The sequence below is a fragment of the Paralichthys olivaceus genome, chromosome 4 (genome assembly GCF_024713975.1).
Source record: "Paralichthys olivaceus isolate ysfri-2021 chromosome 4, ASM2471397v2, whole genome shotgun sequence".
NCBI lineage: Eukaryota > Metazoa > Chordata > Actinopteri > Pleuronectiformes > Paralichthyidae > Paralichthys > Paralichthys olivaceus.
The window spans coordinates 8,195,730-8,217,149 of NC_091096.1; the positions used below are offsets into that span (position 1 = coordinate 8,195,730).

General features: G+C 40.4%; 4 protein-coding genes across 6 annotated transcripts; 3 read left to right on the forward strand and 1 right to left on the reverse strand.

The window, feature by feature from the left end:
* Positions 1-418: 418 nt before the first annotated feature.
* On the forward strand, positions 419-1,949 carry avp (arginine vasopressin). Its single transcript, XM_020099126.2, has 3 exons — positions 419-632; positions 1,379-1,583; positions 1,696-1,949. The coding sequence occupies exons 1-3, from the start codon at positions 513-515 to the stop codon at positions 1,830-1,832; spliced, it is 462 nt and encodes a 153-aa protein (XP_019954685.2). The 5' UTR covers positions 419-512; the 3' UTR covers positions 1,833-1,949.
* A 3,178-nt stretch (positions 1,950-5,127) lies between these two features.
* ccl27a (chemokine (C-C motif) ligand 27a) lies at positions 5,128-6,288 on the forward strand. The gene is made up of 3 exons (XM_069523072.1): positions 5,128-5,287; positions 5,710-5,827; positions 6,043-6,288. Exons 1-3 carry the CDS (start codon positions 5,224-5,226, stop codon positions 6,149-6,151), a joined length of 291 nt encoding a protein of 96 aa, XP_069379173.1. The 5' UTR covers positions 5,128-5,223; the 3' UTR covers positions 6,152-6,288.
* A 2,475-nt stretch (positions 6,289-8,763) lies between these two features.
* Positions 8,764-13,608, forward strand: slc35d2 (solute carrier family 35 member D2). Of its 3 annotated transcripts, none has more exons than XM_020099138.2 (12): positions 8,764-9,031; positions 9,154-9,187; positions 9,264-9,350; positions 9,503-9,570; positions 9,659-9,730; positions 10,464-10,532; positions 10,614-10,716; positions 11,736-11,828; positions 11,914-11,981; positions 12,099-12,177; positions 12,333-12,415; positions 12,791-13,608. In XM_020099138.2, exons 1-12 carry the CDS (start codon positions 8,904-8,906, stop codon positions 12,909-12,911), a joined length of 1,005 nt encoding a protein of 334 aa, XP_019954697.1. In that variant the 5' UTR covers positions 8,764-8,903; the 3' UTR covers positions 12,912-13,608. The 3 variants fall into 3 exon arrangements, with proteins under 3 accessions (XP_019954697.1, XP_019954698.1, XP_019954699.1); XM_020099140.2 differs by having other exon boundaries at positions 8,881-9,031; positions 9,154-9,182; XM_020099139.2 differs by lacking the exon at positions 9,264-9,350 and having other exon boundaries at positions 8,770-9,031.
* A 77-nt stretch (positions 13,609-13,685) lies between these two features.
* Positions 13,686-18,831, reverse strand: znf367 (zinc finger protein 367). The gene is made up of 5 exons (XM_020099338.2): positions 18,306-18,831; positions 17,394-17,544; positions 17,014-17,133; positions 16,496-16,634; positions 13,686-16,384 (listed from the first exon to the last, which is right to left on the reverse strand). Exons 1-5 carry the CDS (start codon positions 18,576-18,578, stop codon positions 16,117-16,119), a joined length of 951 nt encoding a protein of 316 aa, XP_019954897.2. The 5' UTR covers positions 18,579-18,831; the 3' UTR covers positions 13,686-16,116.
* Between the last annotated feature and the right edge of the window lie 2,589 nt (positions 18,832-21,420).

Consider the following 21,420-nt stretch of genomic DNA (forward strand, 5'->3'; position numbering starts at 1 on the left):
TTTTACTCCCTCATATCGGTATCAGCATCAACCCCCCAAAAACTCGATATCGATCAGGCTCAGGTCAGGAAGTCTGTCACAAACAGGGTTGAGCAGGAACTTTGGTTTAATAGCTGAACTGTCCCTGATCATCATGGAACCACATGTACTCAATCAGTGCACTTGTTGCATTCAATTACAGTTAAACTCTAATTGGCGCGGTGTTACTTTACTCACATTATTCCGAGGTAATTTGTGCTCTGCTGTTTTCTTGTGTACATTAGTATGATGGCACACTTCTCATGCAGAGACACATCTGTCCGCGACCTCTGCGCTCGACGGTGCCCCACGGACGCGCGTGCGTATGGGGAGAAGAATGGTACGTCACTGACGTCAGTCCCCGGGTGTCGGTGGCTTTTGTCCGGTCCGTGTCTTATAAGTGAGGAACCGACCGAGCCGTCAGTCAGTCACACATCCACCCAGGCGGAGGACACTACAACGGTGCGCGGCGCTCATCCAACCAACCAGCAGAGATGCCTCACTCCATGTTCCCGCTGTGCGTCCTGGGATTCCTTGCCCTCTCCTCCGCCTGCTACATCCAGAACTGTCCCCGGGGGGGGAAGCGAGCGCTGCCGGACACCGGCATCAGACAGGTGAGAGGACCACACTCCGTTCTTCCTGCTGTCCATCCTCTCTTTTAATTTTCTCATTCCTTGGAGAGGAAATCTCTTAAACTGCATTCGAGTCTTTTTCAATTGTGTATAAAGTAGTTAAAGATGTAAAATAAGGAAAGTGTAAAATGAGAGAAATTCAATGCAAAATGGTGAAAGATGAATTGTCATATAATTGGTTTGGTATATGGAGCTCAGATGTGAAAACCCTGCTTTTTATCTGCTAAAAACTAAACTGGTAAGGACCACAATGAAAGTTAATTTATGAGCAATAACAAAATTAAAACAAGTTATAGTAAATAATGTAATAATCATTATAATAATACATAACACATTTGTAAAAAGTAATACATTTACAATTTCTGTGTCTAAATGTTAAGGCTCTCCCAGGAGAAAAAAACACTCCAGCAAATGAAAAAGTGTAAAATTTGAACATATTTACCTCAAAATGTGTCATAAACTTCTGTATTAGAGTTCATTAGAGAAATAAAAACTGTAGCCTGCAATTTGATGCATTTTTCTCGAAGAGAGGCAAGTGATGAATAGTTGAGATAAATAAGGTGAAACACTATTTAAGAATTATACATCAATGTTGATTCAATATGACAGGGAAGACATGGTGTCCTTTATGGTCAGTAGAATACATTATCAGAATTAATGTCAACATACATAATTGATTGGTTTAATACAACCTGATTAATACTTAGATTTTCCCTATTCTCCTCCAGTGCATGTCCTGTGGCCCCGGAGACAGGGGCCGCTGCTTCGGCCCCAGTATCTGCTGCGGGGAGGGTCTGGGCTGCCTGCTGGGCTCCCCAGAGACAGCTCACTGTGTGGAGGAGAACTACCTGCTCACCCCCTGCCAGGCAGGAGGGAGACCCTGTGGATCTGAGGGAGGACACTGTGCAGCTTCAGGACTCTGCTGTAACTCAGGTACAGTCTCATCTGATCGTTTGTCGTGTGTAGTGGAGTCAGTAGTGTCAATAAAGTTTCCTTTTCCTTTCCTCCCCTTTAATGTCCTCCTCCTCCTCCTCCTCCTCCTCAGAGAGCTGTGCAGTTGACTCTGACTGCCTGGCAGAGACCGAGGCCTCAGATCCGGGCCACGGCGCCGGAGGGAGCTTCCCGGCAGAGCTGCTGCTCCGCCTGCTGCATGTGACGGCCAGAGGACAGACCGAGTACTGATCCTGAATCTGTGGAGGATCCTCTGCTCCTCAGGGACAAATCATCTCTGTTTCAGTATAAACCTTGAGACTCAAACCTTGAACCAATAAAACACCAAGTCAAACTTTGTTCTCTTAACACCTTCTGCTCTGTTCATTTAGAATCTGTAAAGACGCTTTATGATCACAGAGAACTCTCTTCAACTTGTTTACTGATTGGCTTCTTCTATCCAGATCCTGGGGTCGAGGAATCATGTTCTCATGTTTGTTCCCAGCTTATAAATGTAAATACTGATGCACATACTGTAAACAAAGTATAATCTATCTGTGACCTCTGAGCTCCAGTTCAAATGAGTAAGTTATAGCAGAAAACTGTAAATAAGTCAGAGGCCGGAGATGGAATTGCAGCAGACGCCCACATGTGTAGCAGGTGAATGACGATGCTGAGCAGTTAATTCATATGGTAGAAATATTAGTGATTGTTGGAAATGGGAGAAACAATACAGACTGTATCATCATCATCTGTTGTCTGTTGTTATTATCCTCAGATGTGTGTGTGTGTGAGACTGACAGTGGAAGGAATATATTGTTGCCCATTATAGAAAACCTCTTCTGATGAATCAGCCACGATTGTAGTTTCATCTGTTTTGATCGGTTATAGTTTGAGTGTCACAAATTTATAGAAAACTAAATATAAAGGTTCTATATGTACATTTTTACTATCGCTACGGAGCACACATCAGTATAAACGACTGTTGGCTCCCGGTGTAGACAGTGGATGTACAGGGCCAAGTCTTCTGTTTGCTGTACGGCCCCTCGAGTCCACGCGAGTTGAACATTTCTCAACACAAATAGTGCAACATTTTACAGTTGACGACATTTTGGCTAAACTCTTTTAACTGCTATCTGTACATGGATGCAGATAAATTAAAAAGCCAGATTTGTTCCGCCTCTATTGTACACCATACAGACTTGTCCCAAAGGCTGCTCAAACGGGATTGGTCAAACTAGAAACAGAAACTTTCGGTTCCCAAAATTTTGTCCCTTGCCGACAGATTCCTTGAAATGACAGGCAGAATCTGGTCATAGAGAAATGTTGAGAGTTCAGCATCAAACTTAACTCCTTTACTTGCCAAGAACCGTTTCCAGCCATAGAAAGCAACACAACAACTTCTCTTTCTATTACTTTTTTTATTCCAATGAAGTTAGCATGCTAACCAGTAAGTCCAAACATGACGGGCCAATTTGGGAACGTATGTTTCTATAGCGTCCTGTCTGCCCTGAAGAAATAGCACCTCTTCGATGTCATAGTTTATCCTCTTGTCTTGTAAACTCAACAATGGCTGAATGTCTTCACCAAGCAACCATCACCTCGACCATCCCAATAACAAACCGTGTTCTGCAAAGGCGGAGCTTACAAATACCACCTTAAATATTAATACTGATGTGCAGAACGAGGGTCTCGGATCTTCTTCACTTTGAGAGGAACACATATGGGCTGTTTTAAATCATCGGTTGTTGTAATGATAAATTGTGCCGCCCTTTTATTTATCTAGCACTCAGCGTTGCCTGTCGTGTATCAACATGCCTGCGTAAATTAAGGAAAGGGAATTCCAGTCATCGTTATTCTTTGTGTGCCGGCTGAAACCTGGTGTTTGTGCCAGAACCGATGTCGATTTGTCTGAACTGTCCTTCAGATTCAGCTGGCACAGGATTCGAGACTTTTTGACAGTTGGCAATTGCATGTTTCGACTGATTTAATAGGTGCGTGACTTCTCGAAGATCTTCATGTTGATGTTGTAAATCGTATTGATGTGTTTAACACGCTTTCACAATCCATCATTGCATCTGGTTTATTTCTTCATTTTAGCCCGTTCCGCTTGACCTCCTGTTAATTCCCCTGCACATTGACATAGCCGCACAATAGGGTGAGGCCTTCAGCTCTTTGTGTGTGTGTGTGTGTGTGTGTGGGGGTGGGTGGGTATGTGTGTGTGTGCACAAAATAACTCGACAATGTATGGACAGATTCAAAGTACACTTGGTGGAAATATTACTGAGGAGGGCATCTCCAAATGATTCACTTTTGGAGCTGATTGGTCAAAGGTCAACAAAACTATGTCCAAAGAACATCAACATATCTCTGCAAATAATGAGGCTGTAGAGAAAATCTAAAGCTCATATTGATCAGATCATTAGTTTTAAGACTCTAAGCTTATCATAAAAATAAGGATCATATGGTAGGAATGATGTCATCGTGATGGCAATCAATAACTTTACAGGGAAAATCTGACTTTATGAGAAGAGACAAAATAATATTCATGCTTGAGGATGAATCCTAATGACTGCGGTCACCTCGACCTGAGCTGAACTACTGGATGGACTGCCATGAAATTCTATTCACAGATCTAGTTCCAGGAGAATGTAACCTACAGACTTTGGTGATCTTCTCGTGCAAATGTGAATTGTTTGTTGGGGTTTGTTGCACACATTAGTGCTCCCCTCAGGATGAAACATAGATAACTCTAGTCCCTTAACTTCTAACATATAGCACCACCTTCAAGGCCAGATTTGAATTTGTCCATTGCTTTGGTGTACTTCTCTTCTCTTCTCTTTTCTTCTTCCAAACTTTATCCCACATTAAAACCTTTAAGCTGTAAGTAGTTTTGAAAAATCATCCACTGTGGTCAAGTCAGGTCATAGTGGTTTATTATAGAGACCAAAACAAATGCTTCAGACTTAATTTTCAAACTTGTAGAACATGCTGTGAACTGCAGGATTTACCTGATGGTAAAGGTTGCATGTTAACAATGTAAAGCCAGACATCAGTCAGAGACTCGCTGTCTTTATGTGACAGCTACAGCACTTTCCCAGCTCCAAAATAATGTCAGTTTGGCCTTCGTCGTAGATTTCCTCTACAAGAATTTGGGAGGATAGATGTCAGATTTCCTTTTTTGTTTTATTGGGCTCAAAGTTTAGGGTCATTTGTTTGATTTCTGTAGATATAAAATGTTATATGATATTTCACGCTAATGTTTGACCGAGCTGCAGCACCTGCATCACTTTGCTTCAGCTGTCACTTAACGCTGGTAAAGTTTAACATAATCTTCAGGGTGTTTACTGTAAATGTGACTAATTGTTAATCCTGCTTTTTGTGAGTCGGGGTGTGGAATCATCTGCACTCTCCCTCAGTATCCATCAATCAAATCAAACACTGGGAAAACGTATTGAACCTGTCAGAACCTGTCTGAGTGGCGCAACACACTCACCATGTATCAAAGCTTTGAACAAACAGATGTTACAGGAGAAAGTGAAAGTAACATTGTTGTGTGTGTGTGTGTGCATGCACGCACATGTGCATGTGTGTTGCCAGTATTTAAGCATCCAGCCCAGATCTCCTCTGCTCATTTGCCGTCATGGATCTGAAAGTCGCCTTTGTGGTGGTTTGCCTGTTTGCTTTGACCATCACCTGCACTGAAGGTAAGGACTCCACTAACTTTACAAATGCGCCTCTTAAAACCAAGATTTATCTGTTCAAGCCATGTACCTTGCTTTTAAATTAAAAATGTTAAATTAATCTATATTTAAATATATTCAGATATTTCGATTTTTTTGTCAAGAAAAGTGTAAATATATGAATTTTGGTGCAAAACAAATAAAAATGTAACATACTGTTCTTTTTATTTATGTACTCTTATTATAATTATTAATAGTATTTACCTCATACAAAGAGTAATCGGCTGTAATTGTTTTGTGCGAACCTACATGCTTGGGGAATAGGGAAAATCTTTTGGGAGATTGCACAGCACTGATACCATGAAGACACAAGTATGATTTGTGTATAAACGTTTATACACATTAGATTTTTTTTCCTCACTGTGGATCTTTATCTCACATCGTAGCTGCCATCCCAAAATGCTGCATGAAAACAACAAAACACTTGGACACAAGGTGGCTGATGAAGGTGGAGAGGTGGTACATTCAGCAGAGCAGCGGAGCCTGTGACATCTCTGCACTGATGTAAGAGCAACAATGAGCCGCAGCCATTTGCTTCATTGTGATTATTCATTCATATCAGCATTCATACGTTTCTGATCTTGGTCAAGATCTTGTCATGACCAAGAAATAAACTACAGAGGAACCAGATGAGCTAATAACCTGAACTTTGAGTTACACGTGCTTGCTTTTATATGTTCATTATCATCTTTAACTGAAACTTCATTGTGGCTCCACAGAATTTTCGTGAAGGGCCGAGCGAAGCCCATATGTGCTCCTCTCAAAATGATCTCCCTGGACAATCTTCAGAAGATAGCAAAGAGACGCAATCTGAAAGCAGCTTTCTGACTTTTGGAATGAAAAACCTCATCATGTTTTCTAACTCTGCTGTTTTCAAGTTCTTATAGCAGTTCATCAATTATGCAGAGGGTCCTATACTAAACTGTTTCTGAATTGAATCTGTATTTTGTAATAAGAAGTGCTGTCCTGTAAACTGAGATGTGGAGACTGCTGTCATGACACATCTGTACAAACACTACAAGTAAAATAAGAGCAAGACACATATGATTAAAGTTTGTGAGGGGTACTAAACACAGTCTGTTGTGAGTGTGTCTCTTCCAAGTTTTTTAAATAAACAAATGAAAAATGTCTTTGTCTGTGTCAAGCCTTTAATTTGTGTAGAATTTTGTGATATCTAGTGTTGAAGTTGCATGTTGCAGCTGAACATCTCTCACCTCACACTCTCCTTCCAAACATGAAACAGAACCTGTGGTAGCTTCAGTTGTCATAAAAACTCAAAAGGTGTTTAGTTTGTCCAGTCTGGACGACAGCAAAAAAACATGGCGGCCACAGAGAGGACCTCTTGATGTAAATATAAAGTATTTAAATATAAAGGGCCTTTTCTGGGGTAAGGAAAACTACAATTCATACAATTTAGATTAAACGAACTGGTGAAAACATCATGAAGATTATTCTACATTAAATTTCTGACAATAGTTCCCTTTCACCTAAATCTTACACACTGGACCTTTAAAAAAGAGTTTTACACCTGGTGTCGAGCATTGTGAAGCAGAGAAAAGCAACATTTAACTCATCTAAGACAAGAAGAAAATGAGCAGCTGTCACAAATGTGAGCATAAGAAGTTAAAACAGGGGCTTTCTGCTGGCGTTGTTTACTCAGGCAGCGTCTGGTTCGCAGGTTAAAGTCATGACCGATTAGACAGTTGCTTTTGAGAAAAAACAACTCATACAGAAACTTTAAACTTGGATGTCATCTTATCAAAATCCAAAAGTGTGAATGATAAAGTAAATTATATGTTGATGACAAAATAAATATTGTTATTCACTGGTCTCCTTTCACAATCTGATATCCAACTATTATTCAGGCAAAGACCAGAGGCATCAGGCTGACAGGATAATGGATCTTATTAAAACAGAGGAAAATCCCCCTCAGCAAATGTCATAAACCTTATGAGTCAGTCAAACTCTGAAGGATCTCCAGCTGGAGCAGAAACAAAAGACTTTAAACCCACAGAGCGTTCATCGGTGAGCTCTCCTCTTTGATCAAGTTTAGTTCCCTCATCAGAGGCCTGAGGTCACATCCATTCACAAAGAAATACATTTTATCTCCATGATATCAGCAGCGGTGTGATAAGATTTAGAGAAAACAAACAAGATGGTGTGAGAGCTGAGTTGCCTGGAGGCGTCATCTCTGTTGAAATCACTATGATTTCCAACTCTAATTGCAATTCAACAGCGCCCTCTAGTGGAAAAACTGACAGCAGAAACACACAGAAACTATAACTCAACACTAGTGTAAACATCCATAAAGATATGAATCATTTCACAACGTTTCGACGAAAGACAGATTCAGTAAAGCGTTTTTTTATCATCAGCAAACTGGTGTTAACAGAGTGAAACCTGTCTGTATGATGTTTTCCAGCTGAGCCATCGCTGTGGATATCAGCTGGTGGGGGGGGGGGGGGGGCTCCTCTCGGCCCAGGCCCTGAGATCATCGCCTGCTTTTCCTACGCTGTTGCAACAACCCTGAGTTAATGTACACATCACATAAGCTTGAGCACAAAGGTGAGGCAAATGTATTTGTATAGCGCTTCTCAACAGTGAGGCAATTCAACGTGCTTCCCAGTTAAGGCCTCAAGACAAACTGTGCAAACAGGAAAGAAGCATTTATGAATCAAATAGTTACACAGAGAGTTTAAACACATTAATGAATACGAGTTAAAGTAACAATGCAGTGGAAGAAAGGAGTCGTTATTTGATTTATTAAACAGAAAAGTCTTCAGCATTGAGTCCAGGAGCCTCTTTCTCCCTGTTGAGACGATACTAGGCCACTATATATAAGTATTATTACTGCATAAAACTATTTAACATTCGTCATACAGGCCTTTTATCTGTAATACGGTATAGCAAATAATGGTATTATAACAAATCCAACATTGAAATTCTGCAAAATCCATTCAAAATAAATATCCTTATATCTAAAATAAAAGGCCTGAATAAAAACAGTTTGTAGTAAGGTATTGTACATAATGGAAACTATAACTCATACAACTTCTCTAAAACACATTCCAAATAAATATCTATACAGCTAAAAATAAAAGTGATTAAAACAAGATGGTGAATATAACAAATCCAACATTAAGGTTCTGCGAAACACATTTCAAATACAAATTTAAATATATCTCAAATGAAAAACCTGTATTCAAAATGTTTATAATAAAGTATTGCACATGATTCCAAACAAATACCCTTCAAATGTCTTATTACCAACTTATTTATTTTTAAATACAAATCACATTTAACTTCCCTCCCAAGAGAATACAAGCTTTCATTATTTTCTACAGTAAAGTACTTTGTTTTCTTCAGTTTACATAAAAGAAGAAATGATATCTCCCACTAAGAGGAACTCGTAATCGCGGGAGCACCTCCCACGTGAGTCCAGTTCCTCTGCGGACGTTCAAGACGTTGACAGGAAACCAACTGCACCGCAGCAGATCCCGGGATCACTCCGCCGCGGGAACAAGTGCGCAGCCGTCATTAAACTCTGTTTATTTCCCAGACTCCCTCTGGTTGAGCCACGATGCCCGACACAACTCCTCCAGACTCCGGGGAGCACTCCGCGCTGCTCCGCTTCTCCTCCGCGCTGTTTTACGCCGGCAGCTCGTTCCTGATCACGGTGGTGAATAAAACCGTGTTGACCAGCTACAGGTAGGTGGCGCTCTTGTGTCCCCCCCCCCTCCCTGTCCCTTTCAATCAATGAATGAATGAGTGAGTGAGTGGGGGCATCACTCACTCACTCATTCATTCATTCTCCTCTCGTGTGTTTTCAGGTTTCCCTCCTACACGTTCCTGGGAATAGGTCAGGTGAGTTCCCTGGGTGTGTCCTGTTCCTTTTTTTTTGTTTGTCACACAACACATCTCACTCGTGTGTCACTTTCAGATGGTCACCACAGTTGTTGTCATTTACGCTGCCAAAAAGAGCAAAACAGTCCAGTTCCAAGACTTTGACAAAAGTATTTTCATCAAAGTAAGAGTTCAGAACATGACTCATCGACATCATTCATCCTTATTGTCATGTCATCTGTTTTTTTGATTTGCAATGTCATACATACATATATCTATATATATCTATATATATATATAAATATAAATATAGGCCTTTGTTAAATTTCTCTCCAGATCTTCCCTCTTCCTCTGCTCTATGTTGGGAATCAAATCACAGGACTGGCCAGCACCAAAAAACTCAGGTTTGACCAGTTGGCTTTTATTATGGTAGATCTGATTTTTAGTTTCTTATAGTGTGAACTCCTAACAAAAATCTGTTGTCTTTCACAGTTTGCCCATGTTCACTGTGTTACGGAAATTCACCATATTGATGACAATGATCTTGGAAGTGTATATACTAAGGTAACACTTATTTTTCATTGCAGTTGAAGCGTTGATAGATTTGTTTAGATTTGCATTGGTACAGGAGAGTAAAGTTAGATTCTGATGAAGGGAAGGAGGAGGATGAAAAATGCAGAGAAACAGGTTTTAATAAAGTGTAGGGTGACAAATGCTAAGAGGCCCACAAAACACCAACAACTACAAATTACAAAACATAACAAGAAATCACAATGGCAAAAAGAAAACACAACAATAAAATTACAAGACAAAACACCAACACTGACAAATTACAAAACATAACAACAAATCACATCGGAAAATTAGAAAACACTACAAAACATCGCAAACACTACGATAGATTATAAAACACAACAAAGTACCATAAACAATTACAAAATAACATTGTCTTCCTTTAGAAAAGATGGACAGTGTGTTGATAGGTACCTTTCTTATCTGCTGTTGTGTTTGATTTGTTATTGTGTTTTCTTGTTCTTGTTGTTCTTCATGGTTCTGACCACCATGAAGTGCTGATAAGTGTCCTTCAGTACTTTGACAGGTGCCTATTGACCAATCACTGAAGGGGTCCACAGGGCTGAAGGGGTCTGGGGGTCCAGCTTCACAACTTTAACAACAAACTGACACATCTCTTTATCTGTGTTTTGATGTGGAATGTGTTTTTCATGTCTCTGCCAAGGGGTCGATCTTCTTGTATCACATTCATGCACATATCTCCACTCTCCCTTTTGTTTTCCAGAAAAACGTTTCCCAGACGCCTTGTTTACAGTGTTGTGACCATAGTTGTTGGTGCCATGATTGCTGCGAGGTACGGATGTTTTAGTTGGACTTGTTGCTGAAGAACTGAACTGAGTGCGGACACAAGCTTATAGCTCTCCCTCTCCTCTAGCTCCGACCTGGCCTTCGATATGAGGGCCTACACTTTCATCCTGCTCAACGATGTCTTCACCGCCGGCAGCAGTGTGTACACCAAGCAGAAACTCGGCGTGGAGGTAAACCATCTGTAGAAATACAAGTTAAATGTCAGTTTAGATGGTGTTGATTACTTTATTGACAAAGATGTCAAAGCAGGTTAAACTTGTTTTGTGGGTTAGATGTATTTGAGTGTGCATATCATACTGTTTATAATATCAAACATTATCTCAGACCAGTGTTTACCAACCTTTTAAAGCACAAGATCACTTTTTAATCCAAAAGTAATCTTCCACCACGATCTTCCACCTTGATATGTTGCAAAAAACCCACTTATGAGGGTCATATTTATTATTTTGTCAATTTCTGTTAAATATACACAAAGAAAGGCAGTTATGCTACTTTATCTATTCAATGCACAATATTAACAATATTAATATCAATTCATATTTACAGCATCTGTTCAATACCCAATATTTAGCTTCTCAGTTCAACAATATGTTTCACAAAGGAGGAGCTTTTTTAGATAGGCTTGACATGGATTATGGCCATAAATATGACTATTGTCCTGTGTACTCAAATAAATACTAGTACTATACAGTATGAAGCAATGCATCTTCTGCTCCTGAAAATATTTCACAATGAAAAACCCTTTTTAAACAAAAGAATGGATTTGGTCAATAGAAGCTCTGGAGTGCTGTCAAGTCACACACTTCCTGAACCCGTTTCAAAGTAAAAGCACTGCACGGCGCAACCGCAGTCTTTGAGTCCAAAGAGTTACAGAGATCGACCGGTAGATCGTGATTGACCGGTTTGCGATTACTGTCTTAAACAATCAGATGACACTTAGTTTTTTAACTGGGTGACATAACGTGATGGCTTTGATTTTCTTTTGATCTCTTTAAGGAAACAGGCTCCTGAACACACCAGAATCTTTACAGCAGCAAGCGTTCATATCTGGGATATTTTGGCTTCATTTTTGAAAAAAGATTATTCATCTCACTGGCTAATCACAATCAAGTTGGTTAAAGTGCATGAACTAACCCTCAGTGATTTTGGTCACATTATAAATGATACTTTCCTCTTTTTTATTATTAAGGGTCTCGGGAAATATGGTGTCTTATTTTACAATGCGCTCATCATAGCTATCCCCACGCTCCTGGCCAGTGCATTGACTGGAGATTTACAGAAGGTACATTTACTATCTAATCCAACATATTCTCTCTGGGTGTTGGTGCTTTTCCTGTTTGTCTGACTTGAAATGTTTTGATCCTCAGGCCGTCACATTTGAGGGCTGGTTTGAAACCACATTTATCTTTTGTTTCTTCTTGTCCTGCATCATGGGGTAGGTCACTATATTCCAGTGCAAACTCCTACAACAAACTGATATTCATACAAGATCTTACTTACATTACTGCCTCAGCCGACCCAGTTTCCTATAACTCACTTCTCTTTTTTTCAGGTTTGTGCTGATGTATTCCATCATCCTGTGCAGCTATTATAACTCTGCACTTACTACCTCCGTCGTTGGAGCAGTAAAGGTGAGAACACACCCATTAATTGATTGATTTTTTTGAACTTTTACTTTACTTCTTTTAACTGTTTTTAGTTTTCCCTTTTTTTAAACTTTTTGTCAGTTTTGCTATAAAACTATATGAAAATGTAATCAATCTATTGTCACATTTCATCCGTCCAGAATGTCGCAGTAGCCTACATTGGCATATTTGTGGGTGGAGACTACCTCTTCTCTTGGACCAACTTCATAGGCCTCAGCATTTGGTAAAAACCTTTCTCCAGTTTCATTATTGTTTTTACATTTTTAATATGATTTATTATAATTGGACACATTTTGTTAAATATCATTGTTACATGTTGTTTTTACAGAATGGTTGATGTGACCAAACAAATAATATATCCAGCTACTACTTTACTTAAAACATTTATAGTTCTTGTTTCGTCAGAGCAGCACTGTGAGACTTTGTCCAATCCAGGCTCAGATATATAATTTATGTTTTAAAGATGACTTGAAGTCAAATGTGCCTGTTGTTTATGTTATAACAGGAAATTTTGAGCTAAATATTTTCAAAAGTGTCCTGATGCACCATGTGATGTTCCATGGCCCAACGTTTCATTGCATTATCTCGTGTTTTGCAGTATGTCAGGTGGACTTGCGTACTCTTATATCACCTTTAGCACCAAATCGTCTCAAGTGGCAACAGAAGAGTGGAAGACTGACATTACACAAGATCCAACCGGGAGGAAAGTTACCATCTAAATGAACAAAGTTTTAGCTTTCACCACCATTCACTGCATTGTTCTGCTTCATATTGGAGCATAATGTTGCTGCCACACTTTTATCAACCTTCCCAATGGAGTTTTATTGTAATCATGATTATTTATCCACTGTATTGCACGTTAAGTAAATGGTAAAGGGTTTGTATTTATATAGCGCTTTTCTAGTCTTGATGACCACTCGGAGAGCTTTACAGTGCAGTTTGCCATTCACCCATTCACACACACATTCATACAGTCCATCTATAAGCAGCACTTTTTTTTAGTCTGAGGGGCAGTTCAGCATCTCAGCCAGTTTGGATGGGCTGAGATCTGATTCAAGGGTGGATTAAGGATTTTTATTTATTTTTCAATTTTCTTAACATTGCAACACCAGGCATTTTTCAATATTTTCATCAATTTCCAAGGAAATTATGTACAAAAAAGAATTTTATATGATTATATGTTTTTTCAGTCGGTGCAGATTATCAGACTACTTCATGTTCCGTTGTTTTATTGTTTTTTATTCTTATTTGTAAAGCACTTTGAAATGTGCTTGATAAATAGTTTATTTTATTTTTTTCTAAATATATTATGAGAACTTGACGGACACATACGACAGTTTGGCCGCGGAGATCACATCTCTCAGGGCAGCTCAAGTTTTTATATTCATTTAAGCAAAATAAATTAATTTATTTGGATACTTGACTCCTGTTCTCTATTTGGTTCCACTAATCAAACATGGACAAACTGACATGAAGGGCATCGAATCTCTGGGTCAACTTCAATGAATGTTTATTGAAAACCAACAATTTATAGAACAATGAGGACAGTCAGAGAAATCTGTGTAAAATATCTACCAAGCGAAGCAGGATCACTCTATACATGTCACAAACATGAAAACTGTCGGGAGGATGTTAGCGGAAACTAAGAGTTCAACTTCAAAGCTCTCTGTAAATTGTGCACACTCAATATTCTAACAAACACATCGTGTATATATTAAATGCCATAATCTTCTCAAACCACAAAATAGACTAAGGGTTAGCAATGCTTCAAAATATACTATGACTGGGTACAATAAATCATTTGGCGTTTTGATTATCAACAATTTACAAATTTGCTTTCCAGTTTCACTGTAACTCCACGAGGGGCTTTTTTTTTTGATTTGAAAAACTGATTCAAACATAACAGCTAGTGACAGGTTTCCTCCAAACAACCAGCGGTGGGGCAGTAATGAGAGGCATCATACAGTGTTGAAGGATGTAGTGTTGCATTAGTAGACAAAAAGAAAAAAAACAGCACTACATGAATCAGTTCATGAAAAAGCAGACGCCACTTTCCTGGACACGTACAACAGATCTAATCTTCAGTGCATTGCAAGCTTAATCCAAGACTAAGTAGTCACTGTAAGTGCTTCATCAATAAAAAAATAATCAGTGTAAACTCTGAATGTACTTGATTGGGACGTTTTGGTGAAGTTGGAATATTTTCCCTTTATGCATCGAATGATTCTAGAGTGATCTTGAACATATGAACAAAATGTTAGCCATAAAAAGAAAATATATATATACGGTCAAATAAATACCTCATAATTTAAACTTTGAAATGAGATGACATGGGTTCACCGAACACTTCCATGATTCTGAATCATAATTGATTTGCCACCTTTTAATATAAAAAGTGACATCCATTTTTTAACATCTGCTGTCTGGTTGGAAAACGACTTTTGGCCTCTTGCAGGTTTTTACGCAAACATTCCTTGTATCTGTGAGGAAACGGTTGTTAAAATGTAAATAAGGCTTGTTCATACAGGTAACACTTTTTGTGGAATAATAATCAGCTCAATCCAGAAGGTAGTAAGTAGGTAGTTGGATTTTTCCTGCTGTTGTCAGGCAGAAATATTTAAGTGTAAATACTAAGTCATGTGACAAAGCTGTAAAAGTTTGAATTGTTGCTTGAGCAGACCGGTGGATTAGGCTTGCAATGATCACCTCTCATTCGCATATAAAAAATGACCACATCACATGTCAGGACCGTTGACTTTACAAAGATGGACGACATGACCGCTCCCCAAAAGTGAAGCCAAATCTTACTAAAGTCCCCCACAGTGCTACTAAATGCACAGAGGACATAAACCCAATCTATTCTTGTTTTCTCAAAGATGATTCATCATTTTAGGTAGTTTTTAATCGCATTGATGATTGTTCAAGTGCTTTTGGGATCACTGCGCAGACTCTGGCTACAAATAATGTGGAAAAAAACAAGATGGTGGCACCTGTATCCAGGATAGTTTGGCTTCATTTTTGTTAAGTGGGAAGAAGTGAGGACCTGTCGTCCATCTTTTAGGGCACGGTTGCACATACGCGAATTTGAAGCGAATATCGCAGGTCAAAGTTAACCAAAGTTAAAATGTGGAGCCACGCTGCGATGTGCCTCAGCACAGCAGACAAATGTTTAATTCACACCCTGCTCCAACAGATTGGAAGTGAACAGGTGAGGCGAAACATTCGCTGATGCGTGACCAGGCCCTCATACAATCCTTGGTCAGGACTGATCTCACTCCACTGACATATTCTTAATCTTCTTTTCTCAGCCTTTGCTCACCACATTTTTAGAGAGTAAATGAACCAGTGAGGCTAAAACGATCTGAAGTTCTACTTACGAAACCTGGGAGCATGGCGAGAGGTTGTCAGAATGCAACTTTAACATGATCCTATGTTTGACCACACCCTGTATTCTTCTGTCTGTCTGAGCTTACTCCTTATATACATCAGTCATACACACTCTCTTACACTCACAATATACTTAAAAAACTCGTTACCATCAAAGTGCAAACAAAACAAATTAAAAAGATAACAGTTCTCTTTCTTTGCCTGTAGAAGACAAGAAGAAAGAAAGACATTCTTCATATAGTCAAATCTACAATTATAGCAGCCTAAAAGAATAAAATGTAAGATGAATAAGGTGCTTTAGCTTGTGCCTTCCTGGTGCTGTGAGGGGGGGGGTTACATGATGCTGTGCATAAAACTGATCTCAGGCTAACTCTGTCTCCAAGTCTGGTTTCACCTCTTGATAGAACTAAACTAGTCTTTGATCTGCGTTTATGAACGATTTCTTTCTTTTTAGCTACAGCACGCTTTGTAGGAAGACGGGTTGGGAATGGAGATACGAGGGCAAGGGGAGTCCAGAATCAGGAGGTGGGCGGGTGTTCAGGGAGACATGTTGTTGGCCAGCTCGATGAGTGCCAGAGCACCGTGGAGACGTTCCCGTTGCTCCCGTTGCTCCTGGATACGGCGCTTGGTGGCTCCACCCTGGCTCCCCTTTTCCTCCTCCGCAGCCTCTTCCTCTTCCCCGTTCTCTTCATCCGACTGGAGATACTCCATAGGATCCTGCTGCTCCTGGTCCTCCGCCATCGCCTCGCCCTGCAACTTCACCTTGGTGGTCGTCGGGGCACGCTGCTCGCGGGTTCGCCAGTACCTACGCAGGACGGAGATGATTAACTTAACATATAAATAACATGAAGTGCTTCCTGAAACTGTGGCTCAGTTCACCTGTGAACAGTGTACGCAGACCTGTGTAATCACTTACTTTGCCAGCCACTCGGCCACAGCCTTGTTATCCACAGACTGGGCCTTCCCCTGACCCTCCTTTGGCTCCTCCCTCTTCAGACGGGAGAACGGATGCTTGGGGCAGTGACGGTTGGCATGAGTGAACCGATTGGCACATCCTGCGGAGAAAGCAGCAGGTGTGAACAAACGCACTCAGCCATTAAATGATGTAATGTATGACCTATTTGTGGATAACTGCCATCATAACTACACAGTAATATATTAACGTTGTAACAATGGATTGGTATTTTTAAAGAAAAGTGACAACAGTGAATAAGTTGTATTGTTTTTGAGTCTGACAATTCTACTGTTGATTTGCAGCAAGAACAGTTACACTGTTTTTCAGGTACTTTCCAAACTCAGCCAGTTTCAGTTTTAAACAGTCACATTCACTGAGTCATCGTATCATTGGAAAGTACCTGAAAAGTGAAATTTCAAAAGACATTTAAACTTTAAGTAAATAATAGTGCATTTATCTTTTTTTTTTTATAAATCTACCTTTCTCTGAGCAGACAAAGGGTTTTTCCCCGGTGTGCAGGCGCTGGTGCGTCTTCAGCTGACCACTCTGGACAAACGCCTTCCCACAGTTTGGGTAGTCACAGAGATAGGGCCTCTCTCCTGGGGGGGGAATGAGGAGATTGTTATGGTAAAAGCACTGTGATGTAAAACAAGTCTGTACACATGCACAAAACATTAAATACGTCAATACTGAAGACAAAAAATTGTATTATGATGACATGCCCCTTCCTGCTCCACATACTACTGTCCCATCTGCTTTGACATTTTACTTTTTACACCCGCGCTCATCATAATAAGCCGACACATGACACCTTTGTCTGTGACGTATATACAGCTGCCTCTGTGTCTCTCTCTCTCACCTGTGTGTGTCCTCTTGTGGGCTTGGAGAGACTTCTCTCTGGGAAACACTCTGTTGCAGATGTTGCAGCGGATGCGGCTGGATGAGGTCTCCCCCTCGTTTATCAGCTCGCGGACGGTGTCAGCTCGTGGGCGACCTCTGCGGATACCATCCTGACCACAAAAATACACACAATGACTTAAAACCCTCACAAACACTTTATTCAAGACAGCAGCAGACCTAGTAGATGACTTAGCAGACTGGTGCTTTTCATACTTATGACTTAATATAATAAAATAAACTTACAGTATGAAATAGGCTCAGAGAGGATGACATGTACTGACACATAATACTACTTGTATTACATATACATGTGGATTCATTCATCCTTTGATTCAATGTGACACAACATCACTCACTGTCTCTTCTATTGTGACACGTGTTACACTGTGGCACGTTTGTTCATTATCATTCATTCACATCCGGTAGTTTTGGCGCGCTGATCCACGTCATGAGCAGCTGCTCCAGAACCAGGAAGTGACTGGGGTTTAAAATCCACCGTGTCACACCCTAATGCGCGGGCGTTTTTTTTAAATGACTCACCAGATCAGCCATATTGAGTCAAAAACAGCTCAGATAGCTTCAACTTACAAAGTGAATCTTCTTTTCTATGATATCAATACAGTGATTGAGGTTTTAAAAGAGCAGCATGCATGCTCTCTCTCTATTTACAGACCGAATGCAAGTATGTTAATGTTGTTAAAAGTTACGACTGTTGTTAAACGTGTGTTACAGTGTTGTCATCCACCTCAAACAATAAGATTGTGACTAAAACCTTCAGGAGCTGCTCAGTCCGGAGCACACTGCTGTCACACCCACAGACTGGACTGAATGGTCGCAACACGCTGAGATGATTTCACATGAGCTCGTTTACCTTGATCTGATCCGGTGATGGAGCTGTGTCCCCCTCCCCGGCTGTCTGGGTGCCGGTGGGGGACGAAGCCCCGCTCACTGATCCCGGGCTCAGGGTCACATTGTGGGCGTTCTCCCCCCACTTCCACGGGTACACCATGAAGTCGCTGAAGCCGGGGCTGGTGGGCGTCATCGCCTCCGCTTTCCTGGGCTTGATCGGGGTGGTCTTGATGACGGACACCAGCACTCGTTTGGGCGAGTCTTCGCAGAAAATAACTTGCTTGTTATCAGCCATCGTGTCGAAATCGCCGCGCTACAGTCGCCCGAAAAAAGCGAATCAGCAAAGAGTCAAAGTTAAAAATGATAATAATCAAAAGGGTAAAAGTGTTAAATATGGCGGCTTCTCAGTCCGGGGTGAAAACGTCCTTCATTTCCGAAGAGGAGTCAAAGAGAAGCCTGTGATCTGCAGATGCTCCTCAGTAGATCCAGAGAGATTCGAACATGACTGGAAGTTTCCTTCATCTGCTCTGAAATGTGCGCCCGCAGCTGCCTGATCCCGCGTTGCAAAAGCGCGCCTGAGCGGCCCGCCGACCAATCAGCTGCGAGGATCCCACCCCGCACGTCTGGAGGCGCGACAAGCCACCAATCACAGCGGCCGTCTTTCCTCCGCTCAGAAAAGACCGAGGAACCAATAGGCGGCGCAGAACTGGTTCCGCGTGCTTGTGATTGGTCGAGACGTTTTGGTCCAATGAGATTTGAACACTCAACGCGCGCTCTCGCAGGTTGACGTGCAGGCCGGCCAATGAGGACACGCGGAGCGCACGTTAACCCGCGGCGGAGCCAATGAGAGCGCAGGGCGGGTGATTTCACACCGCGGATGAGCAGATGGTCCGTTCCCGCGCTGAGGAGTCTGTTTATGTTATTAGATTTTTTTGTGTGCTCAATTTAAAGGGAAAGGAAACAGTGGCTCAGAGGCGCCAAAGTTACGTAATCACCACAGGGAGTAACAATGGACGGTCTGTGTGACTTCCAACAAGAAACAGAAACTGTGGTTGATCGAAAATTATATGTATTGAATTAGTGTACGACCTCTGATATGTTTATTCCATTCAGTGTTATTTGATTCCTTTATGATTCGAGATCAGAGACACTGGAAATGTGTCAAACAGTGAATACAAGTTCATTTTGAAGTTTTTATAAATTGATGATAAACACAATAAACAAAGCAAACTGGATTTTTATTCACCATTGTAGTTTTAACATCCATAACTTTGAGTTTCACTAACGAATCCACAACAGTTTTTCTCTCCTCAGACTAGGAAGGACTCAAGAAATCAAAAGTAACGGTTTTCAGAAAAAAATTAAAGGGATCTGTTTTCTCATGTGGGCTCCAGAGGGAAATAGATTGCAGAAACACTTTCAAAGGTCAAACAGTAAAATAACTTTCACATTTCATTCATCCAAGCAGGAGCAAAAGGAGCAACTATAACAGGAATATGGCAAAAACATTATGCTGGAGGGGTGGTGCTATGAGAAGTACTCATCAGAGGAAGTATCAGAGGAAAACATGACAACAGGATTAAGAGTGGGACACATTAGATTAGATGAAATATAATTGTATTTGGTAAAATGTCTCTCTTGTCTATCAAACAGATGTCAGTGCTAAAAGTATTCAGAGAGAGAGGGACAGTATAAAGGCAGGGGTGGAAAGAATCAAGTATTAACACATGAGCTCAGTCTTGGACAGTTGGTAGAGTTGTAACAGTGTAGTAGATTTCTTGAGAGGAACTAGATTAGTTATTACAGTTTTTATTTGTCTCCATGAGGTAAATGATTCACGCTCCAGGGTAATGAGATCACTTTGATGTTGGTTCCGACCATTAAAATGAGAACTTAGTGTAATTTAGAATAAACACAATTCCACCCAATCTTTCCTGTATTGCATGTAAATCCATCCAAGCAGTAAATGTTGTGCTCTTACAAACATTTCTAATAAAAGAAAAGTAGTCTATCTATGCATGATGTATGATGTCATCTCTTGGCACTTTCTCGTCCAATAGAAAACTGAGCCCATATGAATAAAGTGTGCAGTCATAGTGTCCTGTGAGTTGCTCTGGTTCTTCGCTGCGGTGCAACAGAAGCCTTTCTGTTGGTTTTTCTGTGACCGCCTCATTGCCTATGGTCTGTCTCTCTCTCGCTCTCTCTCGCTCTCTCTCGCTCTCTCTCGCTCTCTCACACTAACCTAAAAAAGAAACTCTACGTAGAGTGAATATTATCTTGTTCTGGTTTAATGTGCTTAAAGAGGTTAGATGGGGGAGGTTATTGATTGTGAAATGGGAATCGTCCAGATCAGTTTTAATGTACTCGTGCCATATTTTATGATGAATAATGAATTACTGTTTACCATATTTACATGTCCTGCTGAATATTATTGACTATTTTGGTTGGCAACACAAAACAGGCCCCCAATGTCCCTTTATATTCAAACAGTAGGTTGGCATTTTCCATGCTGACCACTAGATAGTGCTAAATTGCATTGTGTAAAATATATCCTGACTCATTCAGCAAGTGAAAGTGACTCAGATTAATCAGATCTGAGGTATGTTGATGCAACTTTACACTTAGAATACATACATCTGTGTATGCAAAGCAATTTATATGCATTCATATTATTTTTTAAATATATGTTGGACGTGTAACGTTAAGACCATCTCAGCTGCACATGTGTGTATATGTGCTTTCAATGTACTTCCCACTTTGATTCCATGCTGTGAACTTGACCTGAGACAAATATGGAAAACCCATCTAAGCCAGGAAGGAAACACTATATTGCTAAATAAAGGAAACATTCATCGTTTAGCTTTTGCTGTTGAGTCATGTACATTCAGATTCAGATTGCCTCTATTGTCACTGAACGTGATTCAACGAAATTTGGATTGCTACGCCCCGTGGTACAACATACATACATATCTTATATTTGCATTTGTCCAGTTGTTCTTTTTAAAAAGAGAACCGTGCCAGTCCAAGCTGAACCCAAAGGGCTTTAATTACCTTAAATGTTAGCTAGCTAGCCACCAGATATAAGTACTCACGTAATATTAGCTAATGCTAAATCAGCTAAACCTAAATGAATATAT